The sequence below is a fragment of the Mytilus edulis genome, chromosome 10 (genome assembly GCF_963676685.1).
Source record: "Mytilus edulis chromosome 10, xbMytEdul2.2, whole genome shotgun sequence".
NCBI lineage: Eukaryota > Metazoa > Mollusca > Bivalvia > Mytilida > Mytilidae > Mytilus > Mytilus edulis.
Window position 1 is genome coordinate 35,901,118 of NC_092353.1, and position 18,614 is coordinate 35,919,731.

At 32.4% G+C, this 18,614-nt stretch overlaps 1 protein-coding gene across 10 annotated transcripts in view; it reads right to left on the reverse strand.

The window, feature by feature from the left end:
* Positions 1-8,731: 8,731 nt before the first annotated feature.
* The window catches only part of LOC139491032 (F-actin-monooxygenase MICAL3-like), a 59,912-nt gene continuing 50,029 nt past the window's right edge, over positions 8,732-18,614 (reverse strand). For 5 of the 10 annotated variants that reach the window (XM_071278293.1, XM_071278292.1, XM_071278290.1 and 2 more), the window contains 3 exons: positions 17,002-17,067; positions 15,435-15,549; positions 8,732-13,222 (listed from right to left, as the gene is read on the reverse strand). In XM_071278293.1, the coding sequence (XP_071134394.1) occupies positions 13,105-13,222; positions 15,435-15,549; positions 17,002-17,067 (299 nt within the window). In that variant the 3' untranslated portion in view covers positions 8,732-13,104. Of the gene's footprint in view, positions 13,223-15,434; positions 15,550-17,001; positions 17,068-17,212; positions 17,231-17,919; positions 18,216-18,399; positions 18,582-18,614 lie in introns of those variants that run through there. The other 5 variants (XM_071278295.1, XM_071278296.1, XM_071278299.1 and 2 more) reach the window with 5 other exon arrangements.

Here is an 18,614-nt window from a genome sequence, read left to right on the forward strand (position 1 = left end):
TGTGATTTTTTTTTGTTATTGATAAAATGTAAAAAGAGATTTATTGTTTTTTGAGAAGAGTATACAGTATTATAGATTTTTGAAAGTATATCGTGGTATTGAAATTGTTTTGAGATTTTTTGGAAACAGGTGATTTTTTATCAGAATCTGGAATTTGATGGTCCTATTGAATTGGCGTTGTTGTTTTTATGCAATAAAGATTGTTTAATACTATTTTGGTGGGAAGCTGCTTTCGGTGGGTGTATATTGGCAGTAGTCTAGATTGCAATATACATTTAGGTTACACCATGGGAATGCTGAGCTATAGTCTACACCATTTTAGATATTTCTCGGGGAATACTGATGACCATTTTTTTTTATTTGTTGTACCTTGTACTAATTTTTATACTTTTGTTTGTATGGTGCATCAGTATCGAAGATAGTGTATATATTTATACGCGGGATACCCTTGTGGTATAGAACTTAATAGGACATCTGTCGGCTTATGGTTAGCCGGGTGTTTAAAAGAAGTTGAGCTTCATGATTTTTACAATTCCAGTGTCTGATAGAATGGAGAATCTTGGATTGAATTTTAAATGAAGTATATTAGTGCTGTAACGGGATAAAAAAAAATATAGAACTTTGTTTTTTCGTGACACTTTACTGTTATATAGGTGTAAGAGAAGATATTCATACTTGGAAGAAAATTTTGTTTTATTTGTATGATAAGAGGATTATGTACGTATGAATATTGTGAACAGAATATTTTTAAATGTATCAGTTGTCAGAGTTGACAAGACCATATTTCGAGGACGAAATGTATTCTGGGGGAGGGGCAGTGTTGTAAATGTATATATTGGTTATTTCCAAGTAAAGGAATATTGTTATTATTGTATTAAGAGGGTTTATATAAGTTGTCAGAAGTTATTTCTAGTATTTAGTATATTGAATGAGTAATTAACGTACGTTTTACTTTATGTTATTAGCTGTATCGATAACGTCGTATATGGCGCAACTTTGTCATGTATTGTTCAGAACGTTACCGTTGGGTCAATATTTTAAGCGTGAACCCAAAAGTGTACATTAACGAGTTTTTAACTGGAAGAATTTATATGTCTAGATATGTTTATTTATAAGAGTGTTTGATTATAAGCATTTTGAGTCGAGGACTCCTATATTTTATGTAAGCGTTTTACGTTATGTTACGTTATGTTTTTCTTCCTGCTTAGAATATTTACTTCCGGTAATTTGAAATAAATACCAGTGCAACGTCACGTTCGTCAGTTTTTGCTGTGTTTAGATTTGGCTTGCAGCAAGGCTCATCCCGGGGGTTCCTAGAGGTAAGAAGCAGCGCATTAGCTGTATGCCTCGCATTTTATATTACAAGTAAGGGTTATAATTTAGAGGTAAGAAGCAGCGCAGATAGCTGTATGCCTTGCATTTTATTTTAAGTATCTTCGCCCCGTATGTTTATTATATATTATTGTTGGAATATTGTACTTTTATGGAAATATATCGGCTGTTTAATAAAAGTATCATTTTTACTATTGACTAGTTATTCACGCTACCAATGATGAGAGAGAACAGACAACAGATTTGACGTCCGTAATTATTTATTACCCCGTGCATTTACTAGTTTTATGAGATATTCGTATTTGCTGGCTTTATAACTATATAAAAACAAAGCAAGAAGCAGAAATTACGACAATAATCATATGCCGAAACGCATTCTTTTTTTAAATAAGCTTAACAAAATGATTTGTTGCTGTAAAATGTTGATCCAAATGTCACAAAAAAATAGAATAATCAGTCATGGTACCGTAGACTAGTCACTACGCTAGTCAAATGCGAGTCTAATCAAACAATTACCATGTCATGTTCAACTAAATTGCTCGCGACAAAATATTCAATTGCCTGCGTTTCCATTGATACCAGTTTCATATGGCATTCCAAATATTCTTTAAAATCATTCAAGCCTGATCGAGACCTTCACTCCAACGGGAACCAACTGTGCTCCTATTCTTGCAGCCTTATTCTGTTATTGTGTATGCTTACCATAATTGTACCGAAGAGCCGTGGTGTAGTGGTTAGCGTATCGGACTACTTACATTAACCCTCTTGCTGCCGACCGTTTTTCAAGGTTGCATTTCATATGCCGGAAAATACGACAGCTCAACGTCTGTGACGTAACATGCCAAACAACAACGTCATTCGATATATGACGTCACGACAAAATGACCACTACATTTGGGACCAATTGGAGAAAAACATAACCCTGTTTATTCTTCCGTATTTTAATTGAAAGAGATACAGCATTGATAAGAAGCTTGCATAAATGTATCCATGGACATATGTGTCCCTCCGGCACTGCCGGTTTGGACATATGTGTCCCTCCGGCAGCAAGAGGGTTAAGGTTCCTGTGGTTCGCAAGATCCCCGTCAGTCCGTGGAGAACATTTCAGGGACTGAATTTTCGGATCTCACTTCGGACACCATCTGCGAGTATGGTCTTTAGAAACGATGATAGACACTCGGAAAGGGATGATAGATGTCTGAGCCGTGATAAGAGAGTGCACTATCGTAAAAGACCCCCTTGTAGATCTCGAAAAAGAGCAGGCTAATATTGCAGCTACAAGGCAGCACTCGCATGCATCAGCGAAGTTAAAAGGGGTTAGTTTTATAAGTTGAATTTAACTTGTTTCCTAATCCACCATAAATATGTTTAAACTAAACCGAAGATCATGGCTCAACTACAGCCCAGTCAACTGACCTGAGATCAACTTAATTGAAGCTTCGGGGCTCTTTTTTTTAATCAAGCCACATTTTGCAGTATGAGCAAAGACTGCTATACTCTGCATCCAAATGATATGTCCATGTGTATTCATGTTATGTTTTGTGTTTGATTTGATAAAAGTAAACTAACAAAAATATCAAAGAGTTCACCAAACAGCAAGGAAAATTCAAAACAGAAAGTCCTTTATCAAATGTCAAAACCAAAGGCTCAAACACATCTAACGAATGGAAAACAAATGTACATGTCATATTCCTGACTTGGTACAGGCATTTGTATTAAGAAGAAGCCATCTATACTCTATTGTATGATGCAGACTTCAGAGGGCAGTTTCTAAAGAACAAAAGAAGCCAGGGTTATCCTTTATAAGCTTCATCTTTTTCAACAAAGATGACACCCTTTTACGGAATATTAGATTGAAAAAAATGGTAAAGTAAATAAACTGATTATACTACAGGGTTACCGTAGCTGAAAGTCTGAGGGAGAAAATTATCAGTACTGGTAGGTTAGCGTATCAAACAGTTGAAACTAAACAGTTGAAACTTGCTGAACATACTACTTTTAAATCTGATACTTTACTTTTTATAAACAATCAAGCAGAATGTAGTTTTGGTTCACATTTTAATTTTGATGTTAATATTGATTTCTATGTGTTGATTGATGTTCTGCCTAAAACAGTACATGCACGGTATATTGCATTTTCTTAGTATACATAATTGTATAACCATATAGAATCAAGATGGTGAGGGCATGAATTCCAAATTCTGCTTATTGTCCATTTGAATTATTTCCTTTGGCTATTGTTTAAGATTGGAAATTAAATTGAATAGTCTCTTTACCCATCTGCACTTGAAGCAAATAAACACACCATGGAAACCCCTTAGATTTTTTTTGATAATTTTACTTTTATATAAAAATACTGAAAGCTTACAAACAATGTACTTTGTTTATTATTTTTTGTAGAATAATTAAAAGGACATACAAATATCGTGTACGTGATGTCTGAATTGATTCATCAAAATTGTCACTGATTGAAAAGCTGTAAAACTACCATTCTCACAGTCGTATGAGCTCCAGAATCCAATGGATGTATTGCTATTTTCAAGGATATTGATGGGAAGTGTAGCATGTGTAAAGAACTCAACCAAAAAATAATGTTTTTTTTCTTTGAAGATTTGTTTAACAAAACATTAAAATTACTGGTCAGTTTCACAACAAAAAGTTGTCCGTCCACAGAAATAATTAATCTTGAAATATATATAAATAGGAAGACGACACTGTAGTATGATTGTAAATGAGACAAAACTCCACAAGAGACCACATGCCACAGAAATTAACAACTATGGTTCACTGTACGACCTTCAACCATAAGCAAGCAAAGCCCATGACCGCATTGCCGTGTCAGCCCAAAATGGGGGGGGGGGGGGATGTTACTGACTATCCTTTTGGGTATAATTGTGCCAACAGCACTTGCCAAATTATACCCTGTTCTAACCAGAAGATATTGAAAAAGATACCCTGTTCTAAACAGAAATATTGAAAAAGATACCCTGTTCTAGACACGCTCAGAAAATGACTTTATAGTACTAGTATACCCTGCTCTAGACCGTATAGAATAGATGCTGTTCTAGACCCGGGTCCTAGACAGTAGACTTAATCTTTAACATTTTAACCTTTAAATAAGCGATCCTGTTCTAGACAAATACTTTGTTTTAAAAAGACCCGCTGTTCTCACCAGCAGGACATGAAAAAGCGACCCTGTTCTAACCAACAGGACACTATTTGAAAAGGGACCCTGTTCTAACCAGCAGGACATGGAAAGGTGACCCTGTTTTGCGACACACTCGTACCATTTAAAATATAGGAAGTAACCCCTGCGGGAGTGTAAGCTATAAAAATCCCCGAAATGACAAATGTAAAACCGTGAATTCAAACTAAAAAAAAATAACAACCTCATTCATGAACAAAATAATGAACGAAACACAAATATCTTACACAGCAACAAACGGCAACCACTGAATTACTACCTAACTTTGGACAGGCAAATACAGAATGTGACGGGGTTAATCTTTTGTTTGTTGGTGCCACCTCCCCTTTACTGGGACAGTGGTGTCACAGTACAGCATTTATAGAACAAACTAACATTATAAAGGGTCATTACTGAAGAACAGAAAAAGTGACGCTTCCAAGATGTGTACTTGATCTGAGTTTTGTGGTAATAAGTGTTGTGTATAAGTTTCATAACATTTGGTTGAGGCAAGCTAAAGTTAGAGAACGGAAACGAAAAATTCAGTTTTATTTTATTTATAAAGGGGCATAACTCTAAAACAGCAAAGTGACTTTACCCAAATTCCAACTTGATCTGAGTTTTGTGGTAACAAGCATTGTATATACGTCTCATGACATTTAGTTGAGGTAAACATATTAAGTTAGAGAACGGAAGCAAAAAAATCAGCAATATTTTCATTTGTAAACGAGCATAACTCGGGAACGGGTCAAATGACACCACAAAAATTCAAGCTTGACCTGTATTTTGTGGTAATAAGCATTGTATATAAGTTTCATAACATTTAGTTGAGGCAAACTAAAATTACAGAAAAGAAACGAAACGAAAAATTCAGCAATTTTTTTCTTTGGTGAACAAGCATAACTCGAACGGTTAACGGGACACCACCAAAATTCAAACTTGATCTCTATTTTGGATAATTAGCATTGTGTATAAGTTTCATAGCATTTGGTTGAGGCAAACTAAGGTTAGAGAACGGAAATGGAAGTTTAAGCAATGTTTCCCTTTGTAGAGAGCCATAACTCTAGAACGGATAAGGTGACGCCACCGAAATTCAAACTTGATCTGTGTTTTGTTGTAATAAGCATTGTTTTTAAGTTTCATAACATTTAGTTTACGCAAACTAAATTTAGAGAACGGAAACCAACTTTGGGACGTACGGACAGACGGATGTACAGACGGACGTACAGACGGACAAGGGTAAAACTTAATGCCCCCTTCGCTACGGCGGGGCATAACTATCTGTTTGACTGAACTCACCAGATGGATACAAATAGAAATGAATCTAACAAAAACATGCTTTTCCATATACCAAATATAGTGGTCCTATAGTACACGAGAGACAGGTCAAAACACTTAATCTTAACATTAACCAATGAACAATGAAAATGGGGTCAAGTTCATATGAACATTACCAGTCAGACTGGTTCACCTTGCAATTATTCCATACACCAAATATAGATGACTTATTGCTTATTGTATATTTGATCAAATGACAAAATTACGAAAGCTTATCATTGACCAATGAACCATGAAAATGAGGTCATTGTCAAGGTCATATGAACCCTGCCAGAGACACTTACACCCTACATCGTTCCCTTCATCATACATAATTGCCCTATTGCTTATATATCTGAGAAACAATCTAGACCAAACGGTAAATCCACAAAAAGTAAACATTGTCTAATGAACCACGAAGATATGGTCAAGGTCAGATAACACATACCACTTGGACATGTACACCTTACTATCATTACATATACCAAATATAGTTAACCTTAAAGTTATTGCTTAAAGTATCGGAGAAATGGACTTGACCACGAAAACTAAGATTTGTTCACTGATCCATGAAATAAAGCAGAGGTCAAGCGAAAACTGTTTGACAGACACGATGACCTTGCAAGAAACAAACATGTGCATGCCAAATATAACATTATCCAATTACTTATAATAACAGAGAAATTGGTAGGTATTTCCCTTTAACTATATATGCAATGCTCTCTTCACGACCTTTCATTTGATATGCAACAAACATACTCTAGAAATTGACAATGAGAGTCGGTTGAAAACAAAACTTTATGACAAAAGAGATGATTTCAGCTTCACATTTGTGAACTTTCCATTTCTTTGTAGCAACATTCCAGCATTCCATTCATGGCCCTATCCACGTTAATGTTCGATATCGGAAGTATGCTATTTGTAATATAGATCAAATGGCCTTTCATTTGATGAGCGACAACACGATCTCCTAGAAAGTTGGATTTTGCACTTTACCCCTTTTAACTTATTTTTGGAGGACTTGAACTTGATACTTAAAAAGTACACATAACCTTTCATTTCTAATACAACAATGTAACCTCAGATGACACTTAGTTTTTTGCACTTAATAACCTAATCCATCTCACTTGAATGAAAAGGGGGTTCAAAATTTTCATTTTTGAGTAGACCTCATTACACAACATTTATGCAGCAATCTCTTATCGTTTTCTTGAAATTTCATTGTAAACACTGTTTTGCACTCAGTGACCTTTGTTTGACCTTGGGTACAAATAAAAGGTCCCATGAAATAAAGATTATTGGTAAAGGTCCCAAGTGTTCAATTTTCTGGTTTTCAAAAAATTGTGTATAATAATTCCAGGAAAATAACTCTTGTGAGATGCCAGAAAAAAACCCAACAAAAAGAAATAACTTCAAAAGGGGATAATGAAATCCTTCACAGCCTCATTAGGGAGCTACCATTTGATTTTTATGGGGGGGCTAGGATGAAAAATTTTGTCCTGCATTTTTTTTTAGCTGTAATCTCTGTCCTGCCTTTTTATTTTTCACTCTGTTCGGTCCTGCCTTTTTTTTTTTTAGGTTATCCTGACTTTTTTTTACCAAAATTGTCGTCCTGACTTTTTTTTTTTGCAAGTGTCTCATCCTGCTTTTTTTTTTTACTCAAAACTCCTGTCCTGTCTATTTTTTTCAAATTTCATCCTAGCCCCCCCATAAAAATCAAATGGTAGCTCCCTTAGGTGATAACTCATGATGAGGTCCACGAAAAGACCTTAAAAACAGACTTTCCTAGAGTAGATGGGTTGAATAAAGTACACTAAAAAAAAGATGTATGCATGGAACATCAAGCAGTCACAATCACCTTTTCAGTTCATGGATACAGGGATCCAGTTAGCCTATATAACATGATGTCAAAAGGTAATGAATATGATATGAATCAAAATGGATGGATCTTTAACATCCAGTGGCAAATTAAATGCATATTCCAGACAGGAAAATGATAATTGGATATCAATATAAACCCAGTTTTGTACTGGATTGACTATTTGAGCCAGATTTCAATGTCCTACTTCAAAGGTAACAGTCTTTCCAACTCTGGTATACTCTTCATCCAAATGATATGTCCATGTGTATTCATGTTATGTTTTGTGTATGATTTGATAAAAGTAAAATAACATTAATGTCCTACTTCATAAGGTAACAGTCTTTCCAACTCTGGTATACTCTTCATGCAAATGATATGTCCATGTGTATTCATGTTATGTTTTGTGTATGATTTGATAAAAGTAAAATAACATTAATGTCCTACTTGATAAGGTAACAGTCTTTCCGACTGACAACTGACCAGTCTTTGTGTGCTTCACAGAGAAACACAAATACTAAGTTTCATGTTTTGGCCAGGATTTAAATCAACAATCAACAGCATTTAAGGATGTTTGCTGCTCAGTTTCAAAATAAATAACTTTCCATAAAACTAGTATATATTGATAGGGGATTAATTGAGGAATCAAAAAAGCAAAAAAAATATAGGGGTCAATGTGCTTGTTTTCGAGATATTAGCCATTGGAAATTTGGCGGGAAAATGTTCTCTCTTGACTTTTAATAGCTTTATCATTGCCCAGTTAAAGTTATCAAAAACTATTAAAAAATAAATTAGATTTTATAAGACTTTTACAAATGGCTTACAATTATACATGTTAAAGATTTATAAAAAGAAAAATGAGGTTTCATGGGCAATTTTTTTTAAGGCATTCAAATGGATAAAACCAGAGGATTTCGAAAATCTGACAAAAAATCCAAAACATGACAAGCAGACATCCTTAAGGCCAAAAGCTTCTACAAGATAACAGAGGCGATATAAATTAAGATAAGATGGGCATAATGAAACAAGATAACTTTAAGTAATTTTCATTATTTTAATGGCCATTCTTCACAACCCTGATAGCTATATACATAATAAATATGCAAGCGCTGTACAACCAAAATATAATGTGACTAGACATATGTGTAAAAGAATAGTACAAATGATAAGTCCTAAAAAGTATACAAAATAAATTAATGGTCTTACATGAAAGTCAAGTATTTACTTGTTTTTATTCATGATGATGACAAATATCGTTGAAATAAATAAAAACTGTACAAGTAATATGTGAATCTTAAAGAATGCTAGTATTTGATACTATGGTCTGAAAAAATAAAATTCACATAATTTATACATTTTTATTCATCATATCAATTAAACACATACTGAACACTAAAATCAGGTGTAATCTCAATGTGTGTATAGACTACACTACCTTTAATACATATGAATATTTAAATTAGAGATTAGAGACTTTTTTGTACCCAGTTATATGAAGAAATATTAGTCCCTTGAACCAAAAATTATTCAAAATAATCTTATTGAAGATATACTTTATTAAACAACTAATACTTCTGAATATGCGATTTTCTTTTTGTTCCCACATAAATATAATAAATGATTTTTCCTATCTTCATTATTATTATCTATATTCTAAATATCAAACTATGTAAGTCTTTTTCTTTCCTGGTCATCCAACCAACTTTATATTCATACCACTTAAGATGCTTTTATTTGCTTTATATGTAATTTTTAAAGAATGAATTGTTTCCTTCATGCAAAAATCTTCATGATATAGATTTTTCCAATGGTATTTTTCAATTTCATTAGTTGAGCGAAGGACCACAAGGAGAATTGTTTCCCCCCCCCTTTTTTTTACACATTCATTAATAACCAATTAAAAAAATCAAAGTGCTTGTGAGCACTGCAGTACAGGGTAAAGATTGCTTTCATTTGCAATTTTGTGACATTGAATTATATTTAACTAGAAAAATCATAAATTTGACTTGGATTTATCTTTGCCCCAAAAAAATCAATCCTGAAAAATTTAAACTTGTACACCTGGTCTGATACACAAAGATTAAAACTTGACATTGTCACCTCATTATGTGTCATGGAATATACTCATTTGATCTATTACTATATCTAGTTTTGTTCTTGAAAAGTTGAATCCAATATGAAATCGTCAATACTTGATATACATGAATATTGGCACTCATACAACATCTTTTTATATCTATGAACAAGATTTTTGTATTTGCAATTTGCATTTGCAATATCAAATCATACACTGAAAATTGCAATCACTAAACTAGAAATTAACTTGTAGCAAAAATCTGCATTATTGCTTTCAGGATGAGAAACATTTTCAAAATGCTTTTAAAGTACAGTACAATTTTGTAAATAAATCTCGACTACAATATCTTATGACCATATCTGATTGCTTCCCTATACGTGTGATTCATTTTAAGTCCATATTATAAATCTTATTTATTTGATAATATTGGCAAAAACTTGAATAATAGATTTTTTTTAACCTTTACCTTAAAGCATGTTATAACCCTGTTGCATTTTTCACAATAATTTCTGAATAAACAATATTCATATGTGTTCTTCTATCATTTAGCTTTACTTAATTTGTGTCTCTGAAATAAGACAAAATCATTAACTAGATACCATTAAGATGGGAGCCATCTCTGTGGGCCCCGCTGTCAATAACGTGGGGTAAATAAGTTGTATGGATAATCTGATATGAAGCATTATTTGAAGTTATTACATAGTCTCATGTGTGATTTTATTCTAAGATTTTAAGTTAAAACTGATAAATATTCTCAACTTACTTTCATAGTATGAAATATTAACGGTTCTCGAGAGGTAGAGTGGACACGATTTGTTAAGAACAACGAACGGATGGACTGACCTTTGACCTAGGATGCATACATTATGACACATTCTCTGGTGTTGGTTAATATATATGTTAAGTTGAAAATGTTTGTCAGGTATAAAGTATGAAATAATAACAGCTGTCCTCTCAAAATATAGTGTGGATCAAATTTGTTAGCGATGGACAGACCAACAGACAGACAGACCTTTGACCTAGGAAGTTGTACATACATCATGACACACCCTCTGGTGTTGGTTAAAATGGATGTCAAGTATAATATTTGAAATCATAACGGTTCTCAAGATATAGAGCGGACACGATCTTCACCACAGGACAGGGATTTGTCAACTGAAACCAAAGTTTTTTTTACCTTGACCTTTGACCTAGGAAGTTGTACATACATCATGACACGCCCTCTGGTGGTGGTTAAAATGGATGTCAAGTATAAACTTTGAAATCATAACGGTTCTCAAGATATAGAGCGGACACGATCTTCACCACAGGACACGGGGTTGTCAACTGAAAGCAAAGTTTTTGACCTTGACCTTTGACCTAGGAAGTTGTACATACATCATGACACACCCTCTGGTGTTGGTTAAAATGGATGTCAAGTATAAACTTTGAAATCATAACGGTTCTCAAGATATAGAGCGGACACGATCTTCACCACAGGACACAGGGTTGTCAACTGAAACCAAAGTTTTTTGACCTTGACCTTTGACCTAGGAAGTTGTACATACATCATGACACGCCCTCTGGTGGTGGTTAATATACATGTAAAGTATAAAGTATGAAATCATAATGGTTCTCTAGATATGGAGCGGACACAAAGTTAAAGTGTTACGGACGGACAGACTGATCACTATAGGGCGACCCGCCTGAAGGCGGGGCCCTAATAATCTAGTTGTCATATGAGGATCATAATCTTTCAATTTAATTTGTTTCATTATATTATCGTAAAAATTCAAAAACAAACGTCATGTTTTTTTTTTTAACAAAACAGGTATATCACACAACTCCATGTTGTTGTTCTTAACAAGATATGTTGCATAATGTTTTAAAATAAACAACCAAGATATATATATATATATCTACAAAATCACAGCAAAACACTGTATCAAATAACAAATTCTGAATTAATATGTAAAATTTCTCTAATAGGCAGGTATTTTTATGATGCCTTTGACATTATACTTGTAGAAAACAGCATGTCAACCACTCCGATTCAAATGTTCTTATTCTTTTTATGTTAATAGTATTTTGTTTCTTGTAACTGGTTTACAAGATTTATTGATGATAAATCTTTACAATAATTCCTATATTAAGGGCTTTTACATTATTCATAAGATAAACTTGCAAATTCAACAATTTCTATAATTTTTAAAGTAAAGCAATTACTGTATGTGTTATACAAAGATATGTTAGAGCGTGAATTAAACCCATGATTAACAAAATGGTATTTTTGTTTTGACCATCAACCATGAAAACTGATTTGTATATCAAATCTGAACCAACCTTTTATTACTGATATTAACTTGAAATGGCAGTGATTAAAGCATGTTGAAGAATTGAAGAACGTGAACAATTTGGGATTCAAAATAAAATTTTAAATGCATTAATTGCTTCTACATAGAATATTTTTTTCCCATGATGACCTACATATAACCTAGAATTTAAAATCCAATATCTGTTTGGTATGAACAATTGTGACCCTATGAAACATTCTATAAATGTTGGTAAAAAGCAACAAAACTGCCACCGTAGCCTTATTTGCTATTTTTCTAATGGGTGTAACCTACTTTCAACAACTCATTGAATGACAGAGTTATCTCCCATACACACTACACATTAGCACACACATACGCACACCTATAATGATTATTTACACTGTATGAGACATTGCACATATTGGTACCTTCATAGAAGGTTTTGATGAGGATTTGTACAATCAAATCATCAACAAACTTAGAAAATAAATATGAATCACTTCTTTACACATAAATGAACTCACAATTTCACAATGATTCTTGTAAGAAAATTCTTTTAAAATCTTAGATCTAAAATCCTGTCACTATAAGGTGCTTATACATGTTATATGTACCAGTTATCTATACTTAACTACAAGAAATTTTATTAAAACATATTCACAGGTACCTTGTCTTGTCTAATATAAATCTTGTTTGCATTTTCAAATTAATTTACATCTGTTATCAACCAGAGGTCAATTTCTAAACATTTACCAAAACATCAACTTTTCCTTCAAATTTTGACTAGAAAATGAAACAAGTTTAATTTTTTTTTTTGGTGAAAAAAACCCTCATTTTTCTAAATCAACACTTGATGCTTTTTGTAAAACTTTCTTCCTTGCTATTATGCAAAACAATTGGTCTTCAGTTTTATTGAGAACACAACTAACAGTTCTTTCGAATGCAAAGTACTGTCAAATATACATATATATCCCTTCAGATGAAGAGAAGTCTTAAATGACAGATATCTATGGTTTTAGTACAAATCATATGAAATAGTTTGTTAACATGATAATGGGAATCCACAGGAATTCTTCAAGTGTCGTGTATGATCGATGGGATCCAAATCAAAACCTTTGGCACGCATCATAACCATTAAGTCTCTGTCTTCTTCTCGCTCTCTGGAAAAAGTGAAAAATATGACATGTTATAAGTTTTTAAAAGTTAAAAGTTGTTTATACTTGTATTATTAATTTTAATGTATAGAAAGCCTTCCTTAAAGGATGTACTTAGGAGCTCCATAACCTATCAAGATTTTTAGCTTATTTTGTTCCTTTTCTAATGGCAATGCTCTTTGGACTTATAGTACCAATTTTTTTTTTTAGATTTGTTTAATTTCACCTAAGTACATCCTTTAGTACAACTTCAATCCTGTGAACATTTATAAAGGCAAATTACTACATGTATTATTACCAAATGACCTCAATAGAGCCCACATAAGAAGGTATAAAGTGATACCAGTAAATCAAATGTATAAAGAGTGTGACTTATCAATCCATCATTGCTTTCATTCAAGAAAAAATTAAAACTGGAACATTGAAAAAAACTTGATCCTTCAAACATTCTGTTTTCTGATTTGAAAGCAATTTTTACATCTTCGAAGTACACCAAAAGGTGTAAGCTTATACCTTTGTCAAGTTTATACTTAAGTAAAGTATAAACAATTCTTTACTAGTCATGCAAGGTTTTCTTTATATACATTCAAGTTATTTCTAAACTGATTATATAACTTTAATAAAACCTAACATTTAAATCCATGCAGTTAATAAAACTATTTACTGCTATATTGCAAAATTACTGCATTTCGATGATATTTCTAGTTCAAAACTATCCTCATATACTATTAAAACCATTTTTATAATGATAATTCTGTCCTCTTAGCCTAGAATATCACATCATTGAATGAGACTTATCCCAATTTATACAATCAAGCACAACACAAAAGGTGTTGCATGTGGAGCAGAATCTAGTTACTCTTCCAGAGCACCTGTTTTCACCTCTGTTTTTGGTAGGGTTTGTTATGCTTAATTTTTATTTTCTCTGTTGTATTTTGTGGACTGTTGTTTGTCTATTCACTTTTTGCCATTTGGTTGTCAGTTAGTCTTTGTTTATTCACTTTTTGCCATTTGGTTGTCAGTTAGTCTTTGTCTATTCACTTTTTGCCATTTGGTTGTCAGTTAGTCTTTGTTTATTCACTTTTTGCCATTTGGTTGTCAGTTAGTCTTTGTTTATTCACTTTTTGCCATTTGGTTGTCAGTTAGTCTTTGTCTATTCACTTTTTGCCATTTGGTTGTCAGTTAGTCTTTGTTTATTCACTTTTTGCCATTTGGGGTTGCACTTTGTAAATACAGCTGTTTCTCAAAACACGCCTCTTTTGGGGAGTAATTGAATATTCATAGAAAATTCATTTTGTTTACATACTGGTTCCCAGTTATGCTCTCTGTGTTCCATATCGCAGAGACAGAACTTGGGAATGTTACCAGTAAATAAACACGTGCATATTGTTTACATTGAAATCTGTGGTAACCTTTCATTCGAGGTAGGGGTAGTTAAGAAAATTAGTGTAAGTTTAAACTCTGAGAAGTTCAGGACATATAAACGTTGAAAATATGCCGCACAGCCCTATATTTTGACCTTTGAAAAAAACTGTGGTGCATATGAACTTTCAATTCTAGGATAAGATTTTTTTCAAAACTTCATAGTAAAAGTGGTACAGTTTTAGCCGTAAAAGGAGTTCCTATGGGAAATTGCATTGTCAATATTTACAGAAATGCAACCTTGGTTGTCAGTTAGTCTTTGTCTATTCACTTTTTGCCATTTGGTTGTCAGTTAGTCTTTGTTTATTCACTATTTGCCATTTGGATGTCAGTTAGTCTTTGTCTATTCACTTTTTGCCATTTGGTTGTCAGTTAGTCTTTGTCTATTCACTTTTTGCCATTTGGTTGTCAGTTAGTCTTTGTTTATTCACTTTTTGCCATTTGGTTGTCAGTTAGTCTTTGTTTATTCACTTTTTGCCATTTGGATGTCAGTTAGTCTTTGTCTATTCACTTTTTGCCATTTGGTTGTCAGTTAGTCTTTGTCTATTCACTTTTTGCCATTTGGTTGTCAAATAGTCTTTGTCTATTCACTTTTTGCCATTTGGTTGTCAGTTAGTCTTTAAATTATGAGTTTTAATACCCCTTTGATCTCATAAATCAGGTTGTTAAAGGACCCATCTTAAAACGTTAATGCAATCTTTATATAACATTCTGATTGTATAGCACCTTCCAGACATGTGGCATCATTTTCATTTTTTATTTCTGCTGCAACACATAAATTAGTCTCTTTGAATACCTGACTCTATCTTCTTCAATCATTTTAACAAGGTTATTTTTCTCTTCAACAACCTCTAGCAATTCATCAAGGATTCGTTTCTCCTCAGCTGCCTGTTCAGGGGTCTTTTGCTCATCTGTAAATTAATGTTAGCCATAAAAAAGACATGCACAAGCAAAAAATAAAAATAAATAAAACTTCTACCATACAGAATAAGTCAAGTAATCAGATTTAGTACTGCTATCTTTAAATTTACATTAAATTACAAATCTTTATTATAAACATAAAATTCAAAGAGGATCTCCAATATACATTTTATCAGTTAAAATTCTTGACTTTTTCTGAAAATTGAAAATAAAAAAGTTGTCTACCATATTATAATAAAATTATCAGAAAATGAATAATTAGTTAGATGCAAATTGAGTGTGTGTACTGCAGGTAAATAAATGTTACTGTGAAAGCAGCAATGAAATAAAATTTACACACCAGTGTTTATGTTGTGTGAAATGATATATGTATGTGTTCATTATTTTCTCTATCTATTGACTGGTAAGTAACATGACTGATTTCCAAAATATAAACAGCAAAAATTTAAAATACAACCTGACAAATGAAATATATTGTATTGTCTAACTTATCAGGAATAGAAGTTTCTTCAAAACTATTTGTTTCTCAATCTATCCTTACATTGAAGTTTTAAAAAAGGTTCTTTTTTAGTGATTTTTGTTAAAATTTCTGGGATTTTAAAGTAAAATGTGATAAATTAAAATACAATTGGAAAAGTGACATTTTGAATCTACAGAATAATTTTGTGCAACTCAAATAATTGGTTTGCCCTCCCCCTCCCCAGAAATCTAGAATGATAGTCAGGATTTTCTTTCTAAAAATTACTTACTGAATATTTTTAAGTGTACAGTACAAATTGTAATCAGTCATGTTGGAATATACTTTGTTATGAATCAAAAATCAAAGCAGGTACAAAACTTGCTGATTTTTTTTTCACACGAATAACTGAGAATAGTTTGTAAGATGAGTAGAATAAATGTACTACTATATATAGTCTTCATAAATATACCTCCCATGAAAGAGAATAGGTAAGAGGATAGGTCAAAACATGTAACATCTACTAATAAAAGAATGTTTTTCTTCTAAGAGCACACAAGCCGATAGCTGTATATATAGTATTTATTGGAAAAAAGGATATTAAATTGCTTTATAATATATACTGGTAGAATAACTCTTTTTTCTTAAATGTATGTTAAAAAAGTATTAATTTTTAATCTTTTCTGTTATTTTTAATATAAATGTCTGGAATATGATTTATTTATTTTGTGTATAAACTTTTGAAATCGTTCATCTTTATATAATTAAATCCTGTCTACAAATAATTCAAAATCTCAGTATTTACGACTTACACCAAAAATCAATTGAAACAACCCATGGTATCCAATGTCCCACTGCCATCAAACAGAAGAAAATTTAGGAATTATAAAGGAAAAAAATTGTAAGTAAATCTAATGTTAACTGTTGGAAAAAACTTTGGAAAATTTGGAAATAAAATGGAGCAAAGCAGGAAGTGAGAACTCACATTTCCGAGGTAAATAAACCTCGGTCATCTCGCTTGTCGAGAATCGGTTACTTCTACGACCTGTTTCTGAATTAAATTTTAACATTTTAAGCAATTTTTATTGAATAGTAGAAAATAACTTGAAATTGTATACAGCAATATTTAGCAAACCATTGCACCAACAGTGTCAAAACAAGCTCAAGGCATCTAGCATATGCTCAAAAGAACATACCGTACAATAACCTGGATCCTTAAGGAAATAACAAGGAAACAGTACACAGTACTACACAATACACAACAAGAGTAGTTGAACATGGTGACAATTCACTGATAAACAAACAAGTAGGATAAAGTGGGAACATAAATCAAGCAGGAAATATATAATGCTGCATGATTTCACAATTTGAATGATTGATGTATGTTTCCTTAGTTTCAAAGTGCAATCACTCATCAAGGCAACAACATGTGCTCATTATAAATCATCACTCAACAGATGACCCTATTACCAGATATATATATAACCCATTCCACATGTATAAATGTATGACTGAATCCTTGCAGGTCTTTTACTTCACACACATTTGTTGAACAATGGATGCAAATAGGATATTGGAGTATTTGTATTTCAGGAATTGTTAACAGTTATTATAATTTGAAAATCAATATCTATACTGTCACATTTTTTTCAATAATAAAATCATTTAAGAAACTTCTGAATTTAGCCTAAAGCTATCATTTCAAACACTATGGATTCATCATTATTTGTTGGATACCAATTTTCATGGAATTCTTCGATATATGAAAACCAAGGATTAAAATGTTAATATGAATCAAAACATTTCTTTAGAATATATGGCAAATCTGGCAAACTCCCAAATCTAATGTCCATGATGCCATCCAAGAAAATTGGTTTTCACAAAAATTAATGAATCCACTGTAGACATGTTTTGAAAGGGCAAGCTTCATTGACATCCTCGGATAAAAAAAATGTTTTTACTTTAAAATGCACTCAAATGTTATTGAATGTTGAATATGCGACCATCTGCATCAAATATTGACATCATAATCTGGTGTAGTTTTTTCATTCATATTTTCAAGCCCCTGCATGACTAAGGATTCAGTTGTAGAACATAAGGGTGATAAGACATAAGTGAAATGTGAACACTGTGAATTGTCACCCACACATAGAAAAAACATTATCTGTGAAGATAAACTACCTTTCAGAAGTAATTTAACTAAAAACAAAATGGAATTTGTTTAAAAATTCTCATTAAAAAAAAATGATGTGCCAAAAAACATGGATATTTCCCACACAAAAAACTAGATTTCCAAACCATATCACAAATTAAACCCATTTTCAACTGATTTATAGAAAAAAAACCCATAAGAAATACAAATAGGTGTTTTGATAATAAAATGTAGAAATAGTGCTTCATAAAAACCATTGATTTGTGTAAACAGGAAGACCTGAATGAAACCAAATACCAAGCCAAAATACCCAAAACCCTTAATGTGTTAAGTGTGGGAAACTTTACCATATACGGCACATTTTCTAAACATTTCTGACAACGGACAATCTTGAACTTGTAATTTTAAAATACCTATGAAACACAATTAAATGTATAGTTAAGACA